The sequence below is a fragment of the Nannobrachium achirus genome (genome assembly GCF_963921795.1).
Source record: "Nannobrachium achirus genome assembly, chromosome: 8".
Classification (NCBI taxonomy): domain Eukaryota; kingdom Metazoa; phylum Chordata; class Actinopteri; order Myctophiformes; family Myctophidae; genus Nannobrachium; species Nannobrachium achirus.
Window position 1 is genome coordinate 50,076,146 of NC_137817.1, and position 12,811 is coordinate 50,088,956.

At 41.9% G+C, this 12,811-nt stretch overlaps 1 protein-coding gene across 1 annotated transcript; it reads left to right on the forward strand.

The window, feature by feature from the left end:
• Window positions 1–977: 977 nt before the first annotated feature.
• On the forward strand, window positions 978–2,958 carry LOC308289898 (mth938 domain-containing protein-like; the record flags this gene model as incomplete). The annotated part of the gene is made up of 3 exons (XM_080731667.1): window positions 978–1,109; window positions 2,082–2,177; window positions 2,818–2,958. The coding sequence occupies 3 exons, from the start codon at window positions 978–980 to the stop codon at window positions 2,956–2,958; spliced, it is 369 nt and encodes a 122-aa protein (XP_080587793.1).
• Window positions 2,959–12,811: the final 9,853 nt, after the last annotated feature.

The window sequence follows — 12,811 nt, forward strand, 5'->3', positions numbered from 1 at the left end:
ATCACTTGTACATAGATGTTTACTTGGGAATCTCAGGGAGATTTATAACATATCAATGCATTTAAAATACCTGCTGTAGACTCCAGTTGCCCTGTGTGTGAAATACATGTTACATGACTACGTTTTATACTCAATCTAATGTGGTGCACTCTTTACATTGGTATACTGTATGTGTGTGTGAGAGAGACCAGTTTTCCATGCTTGCATCATGTATTTTCCAAATATGATGGTTGATGTCGAATATTGTGGGGTCTCCTTTTGTGCATTTGTTTAAGCTAACATCTCAAACAAAAAAAAGCGTTGTGTTTGTTGTATTTACTTTTTGTGGACATATGTGAATTTCTAAAAACAATATTTGTAAGAAACAGCTAACTGGATATTTGTACGAAACGGCTGCTTGATGTGTTTGTGATAAAATGATATTACTTTACCTTTTGCGTACACTGTCAGTCTTCATCTTTGAATATTATATAAATAAAATATTTGAAATAACTTGAGTTGAGTTATTAATTGTGGGGGGCGTGGCTAGACACCAGCGACGTCATTGTTGAGGTGAGTAACTTGCATTTTCTTCTGTCCAGATTTTTTGAATCCAGCTATGGTGCTTATTGAAGTCTGAAGTGTTTTTAATACTTTATTATTTTCGGTGCCTGGCTGACACAAATACATTTGTTAAATATGGGCCATTTCCATTTTGATTACCACCAGGGTTGTAACTTGTTTAGCCAACCAGCTAACATTTACGTAGCCTAGCCATGATGATCACTGATCAAGTGACAATAAGTGAAGCGATTGATCAGTTTTGCATATGGTTTTGGGTTTGAGCTGACTATTTGGCTTGAAATCTGTTTGTATGCCAGGGGTTTTTATCAATGGTCAGTGTTCCTAGTCAGCTCAAAACGAGGCTACAACAACAAAGTACAACCTGGCTACAACTCTATTCGCCGTATCTGTCCAGCAGGTGGTGCAACTGGACCATGTCCTCGCCAGAGATCTTGTCTCTGTCCTGGGGCCAGATGAAGGTGAAGGGATGCTCCTCCACCTACAAGGACTGTAAGCTGTGGCCTGGAGGCAGCCGTGCATGGGACTGGAGAGAGACTGGAACTCGGGTGAGTGAGTCAGACAGACAGACAGACAGACAGACAGACAGACAGACAGACACAAAAGAGGATGGATACACACAGATTCCCAACTGAACATGGATTATTGGCTGTGTATTTTCTCATTTGCCTTGTGAAATTCTATTTTCTAATTTCTAAATTATTTTTCAAAACCTTTTCCCATTAGCTAAATGTTTTAAGGTTATTTATTATTATTTATTTTGTGTCTTTACAACAAATAAATAGCTATTTCAAAGGGATATGAATGAATGGTGTTCTATTGGCATTACATTTGCTCACACATCACAAAGGAGAAAAAAAGGAATAAAAAATCGCACCTAGTGTGAAGTGAGCGGTGCTATTTATGAGTTAATTTCATTAAGCATCCCGCAAAGCTTGGCAATTGTGACCCTGGGCGTACAACAAACTTTGGGTGCTTTGTGCAAAGATCTAGGCCAAGCTTCGCGTCTCGGACAAAGCCAGATATTGGAACTTAGCTCCTTTCAGGAGCATAGCTCTAAAAGAAACACACATTTAAATTGTACGGAATTAATGAGGAATACGAAATGTGATGAGGGTTAGACAACATCATAATATTGCTTAATTACCTTCTGGGCAGTTATGTTGTCAGTTATGTAACAGTTATTTTACAGTACTTTAGCATCTCCTCCTGTGTTGTAACTCCAGGTTTTTTCTGTGTACATAATCATAAATGTGCAATAGAATTAAAGGACTATGGTGGATGAGCCGGTACAACAGAAGTGAACTCCTGGCGGGTCATGGTGACTCCGGATAAGTGGTTGAAGATGGATGGATGTCATAGGCAGAAATCATAAAAAAAAGTGTGACTTAATAGCTAATCTATTGTATTGTTGTTGCATGACACTGATAGACAAAGTGTAAAATATTTATATAAGTAAATATGGTATTATTAAAAGAATAATGAAATAAATCATTTTTATTTTTATCCCACACTCCCAGCATACCCCAGGAGTGCAGCCAACTGATGTGGAGGAGATTCTACAGAAGGGAATCGACACACTGGTTATTGGCAGAGGAATGAACGAGGTGCTTCAGGTAATGGAATTCATCTCTTCACTCTTTGGGGGTTTTGCTCTATATTCTTTAAAGGTGATACACCATGCATTTAAAAAGTATTTATGTCATATTGTTTATGTCCCAAAAACGTTTTTCAAAAGGTTTGAGGCTAAATTACCACTCCTGAATAGAGAGCCTCTCTCATTTTTGAATGGCTCTCAGAGCATTTCAGCTGCAGTACCACCTTTGGCCTGAACTGCGCCACCCCCCCAAAATCTTTTTGAAAAAATGATGATGCCACAATCGGCATCAAATCTGGATAGCCTGTTTTGAGAACCCGTGGGATACTTTTAACCTTCGCCTTCTCAAAACCAGAGAAAGACACAACCGTCAGAAATGGGACTTTGTGAGGATAGAAGGTGCTAGTGGGACCCCAAAAAAAGGTTTTAAAATAGGAAAAGTGAAATTTCATGGTGTATCACCTTTAAGACAAGCATTTTTGATTAACTGTGTAGACTTAAATGTTGAATCATATTCTGTCGTTACTGGCTGCTGTGATGACATTGAGGTCTTATGTTAATATTGATGTTGAGGCATTGACCTTCCCACAAATACCAATATCTTTACCTCAGCTACATTGTTTCATTGAAATGAAATGGTCTGTCTGCTGATCTTCCAGGTCCCCTCCTTCACTCTGGACTTTGTAAGACAGAAAGGCGTGGAGGTCCGGGTCCTGCAGACTGAGAAGGCTGTGGCCGAATACAACGACCTTGTCGGCCAGGGAGTCAAGGTGGGCGGGGTCTTCCACTCCACCTGCTGATGATCATATCATGGTTCTCATCATAGATATAAAAAGCTAGATACCTCATCCGCCGCTGCAGTTCATTGGAGCGACGTGCAACAACTCCAAGCCAGTCAAACTTACTACTGGCAAATCACAGCATTGGGTGGCTCAGCTGTTCTTAGAGGCTGACTGCATACGAAAAGATATATCGCAGCTGCCATCCCAGTGGAAGACACGCAGCCACGCAAAGTGACTACTGGCCAATCACAGCGCACCACTTTTCCGGGACTTCTCAGAATCTAGGGTGCGTTCGAATAAACAAAAGACCAGAGGGCACAGCATTGCACTTGCTGGCTGTCTCCGAACCTGGGTTTACGAAAAGACCCACCCCCACCTGCCTCTTATTGGCCGACAGAAAGTCCCCTTCTGTGACACACTCGGAAGCTTGACTTCCCTAAAATGGCGCACGCGATACAGACGCCCCAGAGTCTGAGGAGGCATCTACCGTACCTTTTTATTAGGGCTGGGATGCGATTAAAAGTTTTAATCTAATTAATTACAGGCTCTGTGATTAATTAATCGCAATTAATCACATTTTAATCGCACATCGATATTTGACCTGAGAAGCATTGTTTTCAAGTAAAACACTTTTTGTTGTACGAGTGAATCAACGAGTGAGGTTTTTTAATCTAAATTTTGCATCCACTGGGCCAAGCAAAGCGCTCTGATCGGCTACTTCTCCCTTTGCGTTTGTTGTCTCTTCTTGGTTGGTGCATCGCTATGATCGGTATGCCCGAAACTGAAGGTTCTGTGGTGCGAAAACTATGTGCGATTAAAATGAGTTAATTTTTTTAATCACGTTAATTTTCTGTAATTAATTAATCGCAATTAATCAGTTAAAGTCCCAGCCTTACTTTTTATGTCTATGCTCATGCCATACCATACCAGTGAGAGAAGGACTGGAACAGTGGATCGTCGCAAAGAAATCATTTCGTGGGACCAGAATCATGGTATCTCTGTCAGTCATAATCAATGGCTCCCTGTTGCTCACATGTGCAGGGTGGATATTTACCCTGTACCACCTGTGGCTCTGATCACACATACATTCAATGTTTATTACATTATAACTGCTCATGTTGTGTGTTTATTTTCATTTTCACTTAACTGCACAACAACATACAATCCCATAGCTTTTTTGTGGTCAAGTAATAAAAGGTATCTAATGCTCACTATCAAAACTAAAGTGGTGAATGGTAAATGGTGCATTGGACCGATGCAAGCACAATGTAAAGTAACAGCAAGTGATACAACCTCCCCTACAACCACACCCTCCCCTGGATGATGATGCGTACATCCAGAGACAAATGAACTCACCTTTCTGAGCCTAATTATTCATAAAACTACAGATTACAGAAAAAGCACTGAAAGTTGAGAGGTCAGGAAATATGAAAAAAGTCTAAGAATAAAGAAAATGTAAATTTGGTGTCATAAGAGTTTGAGAGTCAGTTGTCTCAGACATGTTTAAAGATACAGGCCAACTAAGGAAGACTTGAGTGCAGTTTGGAGATGGAGCAACTTTGGCCAATCTAGTCACTCGTGCCAGACTGTGCAGGGGACATGATATGAGATGTGACATTTCCCTGAGTATGTATTTGTAGTGTTCCAGTAGGAATAGGAAACCATGTTGCTTTCTTTATTACAGTCTTTATGCAGGATATTATCCAGACAGAGTGCTCCCCCAAGCTTTCTGAAAGGAGAATCTTGCCATGCCATACAATTTTACAAAGTCCTTGGTTTGCATCTGTGCTCACACTAAAAACATCTGCTCCAGCTCCACTATGGGGGGAGCCGCTCCAAAAATAAGAAGAATGTGAATTTCATTTTGTGGAATAGTTGTCTGGTTTTAATCATGTGGAAATGTTTTCCAATTATGAATGATCTTATTTTTCTTGTTTAAGAGGGTACATTTCTGTTCAGAGAATCAGAGATGCGTGAATGTATATAGAACATATGTTTACAGGGTTTTATTACTAAAAGCTTTGACATACAAAACTGTCATACAAATAAAGTCTGTGAACTGCAACAAGCTGTTTTCATGCAGTATAATGTGTCCTTATTTTCACTCTTCTGCACTTTACACAGTTGAAAAAAGTAACCAATTTTGGCCACGAGGTGGCAGTATAATGTAATCTACGGGACAGTTTTATCTATCAAAATCAAATGTGTTTCTTTTGTGCACACTGCACAGTCAGTGATCTGTCAGCCTTCAACACCTCAGGGCAGCAGGGCTTAATTCAAGTTATTCAAAAAAAGTACAACAAACCATTGTAATGTTTGCAGATTTGAGTTATGTCTCTGTAACTTAAAGAACTATTTGTTTTACATGTTTTATTCACCCCATGGGTTTGTACATTCTCTTTTTTACCTGATAAGGTGTATAATTAACTTCCTGGTATATTGCTCACTTCTTTATTATTATGTTTAGGCTACTTGCCCATAATAAATAAAGTAGTGCATTTTCTTTTACATAACTGCTTTAATATTATATATTGATCCACTTTATTTCAGACACAAATGAATAGGTCCATATAAAAAGAAACATGTAGGCCTATAAAAACAGACAACCACAACACAGATAGCCAGACTGTTTTCATTGAATTAAAAACAAACATTGCCTCCAATGTTGAGGAAAGAAATGGGGACGAATAGGCTATATTCTTTGACTCCACAAGTCTACACATAACATTCTTCAATACACCATGACATACCCTGAGGAAGGCTGTTGTCATCCTAAAAGAGTGGGTTATCCCACCATTCATTTTGAAATATGAATTACTAATTAGCCACAAAATAATAAAGGCTTTTTAATTTTTAAAGAAGAGTGCCTTGGTTTCCTTTTTTTCCTTTAGCATCTTCAATTCTCTACCAAAGAGCACCTTCATCACATTTTGTTTAATCTTCTGAGCACCCAGTCTTTTTCTTTCACACCATGACATATTGTTCTGTCATTTCTTACTTGCAATACCTTTTTATTGCTTGAACAACAACAACAACAACAACAACAACAACTAGAAAATATTGTTCCTTCGAAACAATTGTGGGCTCGCTTCAAGCCAGAAAACAATGTCTATAAAAGTACAAAATGTCAAGATCGCAGGCAGTGCTCTCTTTGACGTTACTGAAATTAGCTGCATGCATGATTTGAGGCATTTTGTTCCAAAAATGTGTTATGCAAAAGTTGACCCGCTGGTGGCGCTATAACAGGCCAATGTGAGAAGGGAGGCATCTGTTCCTTGACCTAGTGGGAATGTGCTTGCAAGATTTCACGCATATCGCAGGCTGTATTCATGAATTAATTAAAAAATAAAGTGTGCGTGCGTGCGTGCGTGCGTGCGTGCGTGCGTGCGTGCGTGCGTGCGTGCGTGAATGAATGAATAAATAATAAAGTGTGCGTGCGTGCACGTGCGTTCGTTCGTTCGCTCGTTCGTTTGCACTTTATTTATTTATTCATTCATTCATTGAATGAATGCGTTCGTGGAACGAATGCTCACTACGGTCGTCTGTATTTTTTAAGCCCTGGGAAACCCACCTTAACACCCTCATTAGCATGATGTATGCGAGCATAATCTATGCAAACCACGCCCACACGCATTTCCAAACCATGCCCCGCCCCCAATTTGCATATGTCGACTAAGCTCCTCCCCTTCATTTACATACGGTCGTCTGCATTTTTTACGCGCTGGGGAACCTACCTTAACACCCTCATTAGCATAATGTATGCGAGCATAATGTATGCGAACCACACCCAAACGCATTTCCAAACCATGCCCGCCCCCAATTTGCATACTTCGACTAAGCTCCTCCCCTTCATTTACATACGGTCGTCTGAATTTTTTACGCGCTGGGAAACCTACCTTAACACCCTCATTAGCATAATGTATGCGAGCATAATGTATGCAAACCACGCCCACACACATTTCCAAACCATGCCCCGCCCCCAATTTGCATATGTCGACTAAGCTCCTCCCCTTCATTTACATACGGTCGTCTGCATTTTTTACGCGCTGGAAAACCCACCTTAACGCCCTCATTAGCATAATGTATGCGAGCATAATGTATGCAAACCACGCCCACACGCATTTCCAAACCATGCCCCACCCCCAATTTGCATACGTCGACTAAGCTCCTCCCCTTCATTTACATACGGTCGTCTGCATTTTTTACGCGCTGGGAAACGCCACTTAACAGCCTCATTAGCATAATTTATGCAAACCACACCCACACACATTTCCAAACCATGCACCGCCCCCAATTTTCATACGTCGACTAAGCTCCTCCCCTTCATTTACATACGGTCGTCTGCATTTTTTACGCGCTGGAAAACCCACCTTAACACCCTCATTAGCATAATGTATGCGAGCATAATGTATGCAAACCACGCCCACACGCATTTCCAAACCATGCCCCGCCCCCAATTTGCATACGTCGACTAAGCTCCTCCCCTTCATTTACATACGGTCGTCTGCATTTTTTACGCGCTGGGAAACGCCACTTAACAGCCTCATTAGCATAATTTATGCGAACAACACCCACACACATTTCCAAACCATGCACCGCCCCCAATTTTCATACGTCGACTAAGCTCCTCCCCTTCATTTACATACGGTCGTCTGCATTTTTTACGCGCTGGAAAACCCACCTTAACGCCCTCATTAGCATAATGTATGCGAGCATAATGTATGCAAACCACGCCCACACGCATTTCCAAACCATGCCCCGCCCCCAATTTGCATATGTCGACTAAGCTCCTCCCCTTCATTTACATACGGTCGTCTGCATTTTTTACGCGCTGGGGAACCTACCTTAACACCCTCATTAGCATAATGTATGCGAGCATAATGTATGCAAACCACGCCCACACGCATTTCCAAACCATGCACCGCCCCCAATTTGCATACTTCGACTAAGCTCCTCCCCTTCATTTACATACGGCCGTCTGCATTTTTTACGCGCTGGGAAACGCCACTTAACAGCCTCATTTACATAATTAATGCAGCCTCATTTACATAATAATATGTAAATGAGACGCGTGCGTCTCATTTGCATAATTAATGCAGACCACGCCCCCCACTTTGAATAATTAGGCTAATTAGCTCCGCCCCCTGCATTCGTGTGTAATTAGCAACAAGACACGTGCGTCAAATGCATGTTGTGCAGTCTCATTAACATAATTAACGCAGACCACTACTTTTCCTTTTTTTTGCTCATTAACATAATTAACGCAGACCACGCCCCTCAATAACATAATTACCGCAGACCACGCCCCCAACCTCATTAACATAATTATTTATTTATTTATTGAAGGAAGGAAGGAAGGAAGGAAGGAAGGAAGGAAGGAAGGAAGGAAGAGAAAGAAAGAAAGAAAGAAAGAAAGAAAGAAAGAAAGAAAGAAAGAAAGAAAGAAAGAAAGAAAGAATTTGCCTAAATTTACGGGGTTCTTAACAAGGAGGCAATTAATTAATTAATTAATTAATTAATTGAGGCACGCACGCACGCACGCACGCACGCACGCACCACGCCCACACACCCACACGCATTTCCAAACCATGCCCTGCCCCCCCCATTTGCATAAGTCGGCTTAATTTACATAATTAATGCGTGCGACGCCCACAAAACTCATTACGTTAGGCCCCTCGTTAAGTCAGACTCCTCCCTCTTGTTGAAACCACGCCCACTCGTTAATAGCAGATCTACAAGCTCACAACGCGTCTTGATGCGACGCGTTGTGAGCTTGTAGTTGAAACCACGCCCACTCGTTAAGTTCGACTCCACCCCTTGTATTTGCGTGTAATTAGCACGTCAGCGCGGTGACGAGAACGCTTGTCATGCGGCCTCATTTACAGGCAGGAAGGAAGGAAGGAAGGAAGGAAGGAAAGAAAGAAAGAAAGAAAGAAAGAAAGAAAGAAAGACAGAAAGAAAGAAAGAAAGAAAGAAAGAATTTGCCTAAATGTGTGGGGTTCTTAACGAGGAGGCAGTAGTTACGCACACATGCACACACACTTTCTTTTTTTATTTATTTATTCATGTGTTCGTTCATTCATTATTTATTTATTTATTTATTTATTTATTTAAATAAATACTCTGTTGCTAGTATCCACAACTTTCCAACATCCCATAATGCATTGCGCAGAAGTTGGATGGAGCTTCCGTGAGCTTGTATGTGTTATTTAATACCAGTAACACGAGAAGCCAGACAGCGAGTTTGGAGACGGTAGCACGCTGCAAAGCGGAGTTATGGCTCTTTAAAGCCCAGCCGATCGATAGGCAGACGCCTGGGGGGGGGGGGGGGGGGCGGAGTCCAGGGCGGAAATAAATAAATAATTAATTACATAAATAATCAGTCTCGGAAACAGTCGGGAAATAAATAAATAAATAATCAGTCTCGGAAACATAGTCGGGAAGTAAATAAATAAATAGATAAATAAATAATTAAACCAGTAAGACTCCCTAATATATACTGACTGCGTAGCGATTTGCGTGATTTTACAAGTGGGTTTGTCTGCAGACCACAGATTAGGGGGGCGGATTGTGTGAGGGATGCTATTGGATAGTATGAGAATGACTCAATCCGCCCCCTGGAATCTCAATCCACCCCCTATGACGAGCCTGGAGCTCGGAGCTCCAGGGCCCAGGGGCCGGCGCGGCCCCTCGCCGCTCGAGGCCGACCTGGGGGGCACTCTCGGTGGGGCAGGCCGGCGACGGCGCTGCCCCCCCGGCCATGGAGCTCCGGAGGTGGTCGAGTATGCTGGTGCTGGGCGGAAAGTGGCCCAGATGGGTGTCTCTACTCGGGTTTGGGATGCAAAAGGTGGTCCCTGGTTCTCTGGAGGTCCCGGGGACCCCCTGAGCTATTTATAAATAAATAAATAAATAAATAAATAAATAATCAGTCTCGGAAACATAGTCGGGAAGTAAATAAATAAATAGATATTGCCTATCGCATTAGATAAATAACCCACATTTACCCAAAACAGCTGATCCACAAGCCCACATGCAGCCTTGTAGATCGGCTGTTTTTATTGTTTTAGTTTTTAAATTGTTTCCCCCTTTTTTCCCCCTGACTTAGTCTTTTCTAGGATCACCTTTTAGTTGAGCTTGTACCAGTGAACTGTACTGTCAATGACACTGTATACCTATGACAGTCCTATATCTATAATTAGTTCATTCGTGAATGACTTCCCTGTGGAAATAAGCCAAAAACATTACTAGGATCTCCTTTTAGTTGAGCTTGTACCAAATCATGTTTATTACGTATCTATCTATCTATCTTCCTAAGTCACATGCATTCACATTGCACTGAACGAACGCACGCACGCTGCGCAGGTCAGCTCAGCAGCTGGCTTTTTTTTTTTGTAAAGCTCCAGCCAGAGTCAGGCGCCGAGGTGGGGGGACGGCACCAAGCCGGACTTGCGAGCCCAGGCAGCGGCCAAAGGCCGCTGCCCCCCCCAACCCCCTGGAAGTGCGGTAGACTGCATGCCTCTAGAACCTATCAGTAGGTCCCCATCCATAGACGGCGCTGTAGCCAAGGAATTCTCCCCCAGTCACTCACCTGACACACCAGGAAGTGCAGTGCACCAGTCTGTGTGCGCTGCTGCTGCCTCGAGGTAGGAATCACTCATCTATATACAGTATGTGTGTTCACTAACAGGGTTAAACTGCTCCACGTTGTCACAGTAATCATTGCTATAGAGTGTTTGTTCAGTAACAGTGTTAAACGGCTCTATATTGTGACAGGAATCGTTCCCACCGAGTCTTTGTTCACTAACAGTGTTACAGTGTGATATGAAAGAATCCACATGAGGGCAGTGTTTCCATTCTCAACTCACTGAGTTGAACAGAGGGCGGAACCCAATGCAATAACAAGTCCTACTAGAAATACTGTTCCTTCGAAACAGTGTGGGCTCGCTTCCAACCCCAAAAAATAATAGTAAAAGTGTCAAGGTCCCAGGCAATGCTCTCTTTCATTTTACTGAGACCAGTAGCATGTTGGGAACTGAAGTTATGGCTGTTTAAAGCCTGGGAAGAAAGAGGGGGGGACCTGTGTGTGTGTGTGTGTGTGTGTGTGTGTGTGTGTGTGTGTGTGTGTGTGTGTGTGTGTGTGTGTGTGTGTGTGTGTGTGTGTGTGTGTGTGTGTGTGTGTGTGTGTGTGTGTGTGTGTGTGTGTGCAGAGCAATTCTGTCGCCCTCTCCCAGTTAAACAGCCAGTAACCATAGCGACCAGGGGAGGAATGTTACCATAGTTACCAGGTGATGCTGTACGATACAACTTTCACTGATCTGCTCCCAACCCGCAAACTAAGTTATCAAAGGATTTTCCATGTAGGAAAGATATGATGATATTTGTCATTGTTTTTGTTGAATAAAGTTATTTTTCTGTCATCTTTTGTCCGTTTTAAAACATATTTTTGTAGTGTTTCTGTAATGTTGTGGTCTTTGATATCATATGAGACAGGCCTCTTGCAACCTGTAAACGTTATCTGTAGGGAAAACAAGTAATTGTAGGGTGGAAACCATGTCCAAACTTTGACTTTGGAAATGGAAGTAAGAACTTGTGTTCCAATGTATTTCTTATGTAGTCACAAGATTTTAAATAATACAGACAATCACAGACAACACCTTTTACTTCCACTTTCAAACATGTTCAGAAAATGGCAGATCTACTACCTCTTATCTAATCCCCAGAAGTTTCTTTTTTCACCTCTGGGCTACTTTTGCATGACCCTTTTGTAATGTATGACAAAGTATAGGGCATTCATTCACAGGAAAAAATCATGAAAAGTTTCAATGTGGAGATAAAAGGTTTTTTGCCCAACAGCAATATAAATGTGCTCTCTATGAATTCTGGATGAGCGCCTCAGTACTTCCAGCTAGCAGTGAGCACTTTGCTGTCCATCTTGCGCAAGGTTGAGTAATTATACTGCAAAGTCACCTGTGAGCTGGGATGACGGGGCTTATTCCTCCTGTATGAAACCCTGCGTCATCCTATAATCTGTTCCAAAACAATCTGCTCATCCACAAGATACTGAGTGACACAGATCTGTGGCCTTCATACAGAATTAAAGAGGTGGTGCCATGATTTCCCCCCCCCCCTCTAAAACATGATTATCAGGTATTATGATTATACTAGGAGGAAGATTTTTTCCAAAAAAGTATACAGAAAGAGTTAAAATTGGGTTTTTATGTGGCCACACCCCCAGTTCATTAAGTATGCATGGATGGCATGGTGGGTGGTGACCCAGCTGATATAGCCACACCCCACAGTGTTGGGTGAATGGCAACTGGGGAGGAGTTGATACTGTGACACCCTTAGTATCTGTGTTTTTTAACTGACACTTTTGGCCACAAGGCAGCCTCCAAGAGAAAACAAACAAATACTAAGAGAATACATAATTTCTCCCAAAAAAAAAAAAAAAAAAACACATCAGGGGGTCTAATGAAGTACTTTCAACCTCCTAGACACATGAAAAACAGAAAAAGTACAAAACTATGGCACCACCTCTTTAATGCAATACAGTAATATAGTCACTGTTCGGGCAGAAACCTCCTTTCTCTATATTCTAACCTTTTGTCTTTTTTTTTGTGAATTAACGCCCTAATCATACTAAAGCGTTGCACAAAAGCATAAAAAGTTTGCGCCGCGCCGCGTTTTGAGCTTTTTGATCTGCCTCGTTTGCTATTTTGGCATTTGAATCCTGAAAGAGAAAGCTCCTTCATACTGTCTTCAAATGCAATGAATAAAGCTTCAATGGGAATAACAACGTTCCGGTCTGTTTAGACCAGGGGTCCCCACACTTTTTTGACTTGAGAGCTACTTTTAGTAGCCTTTAGAAACC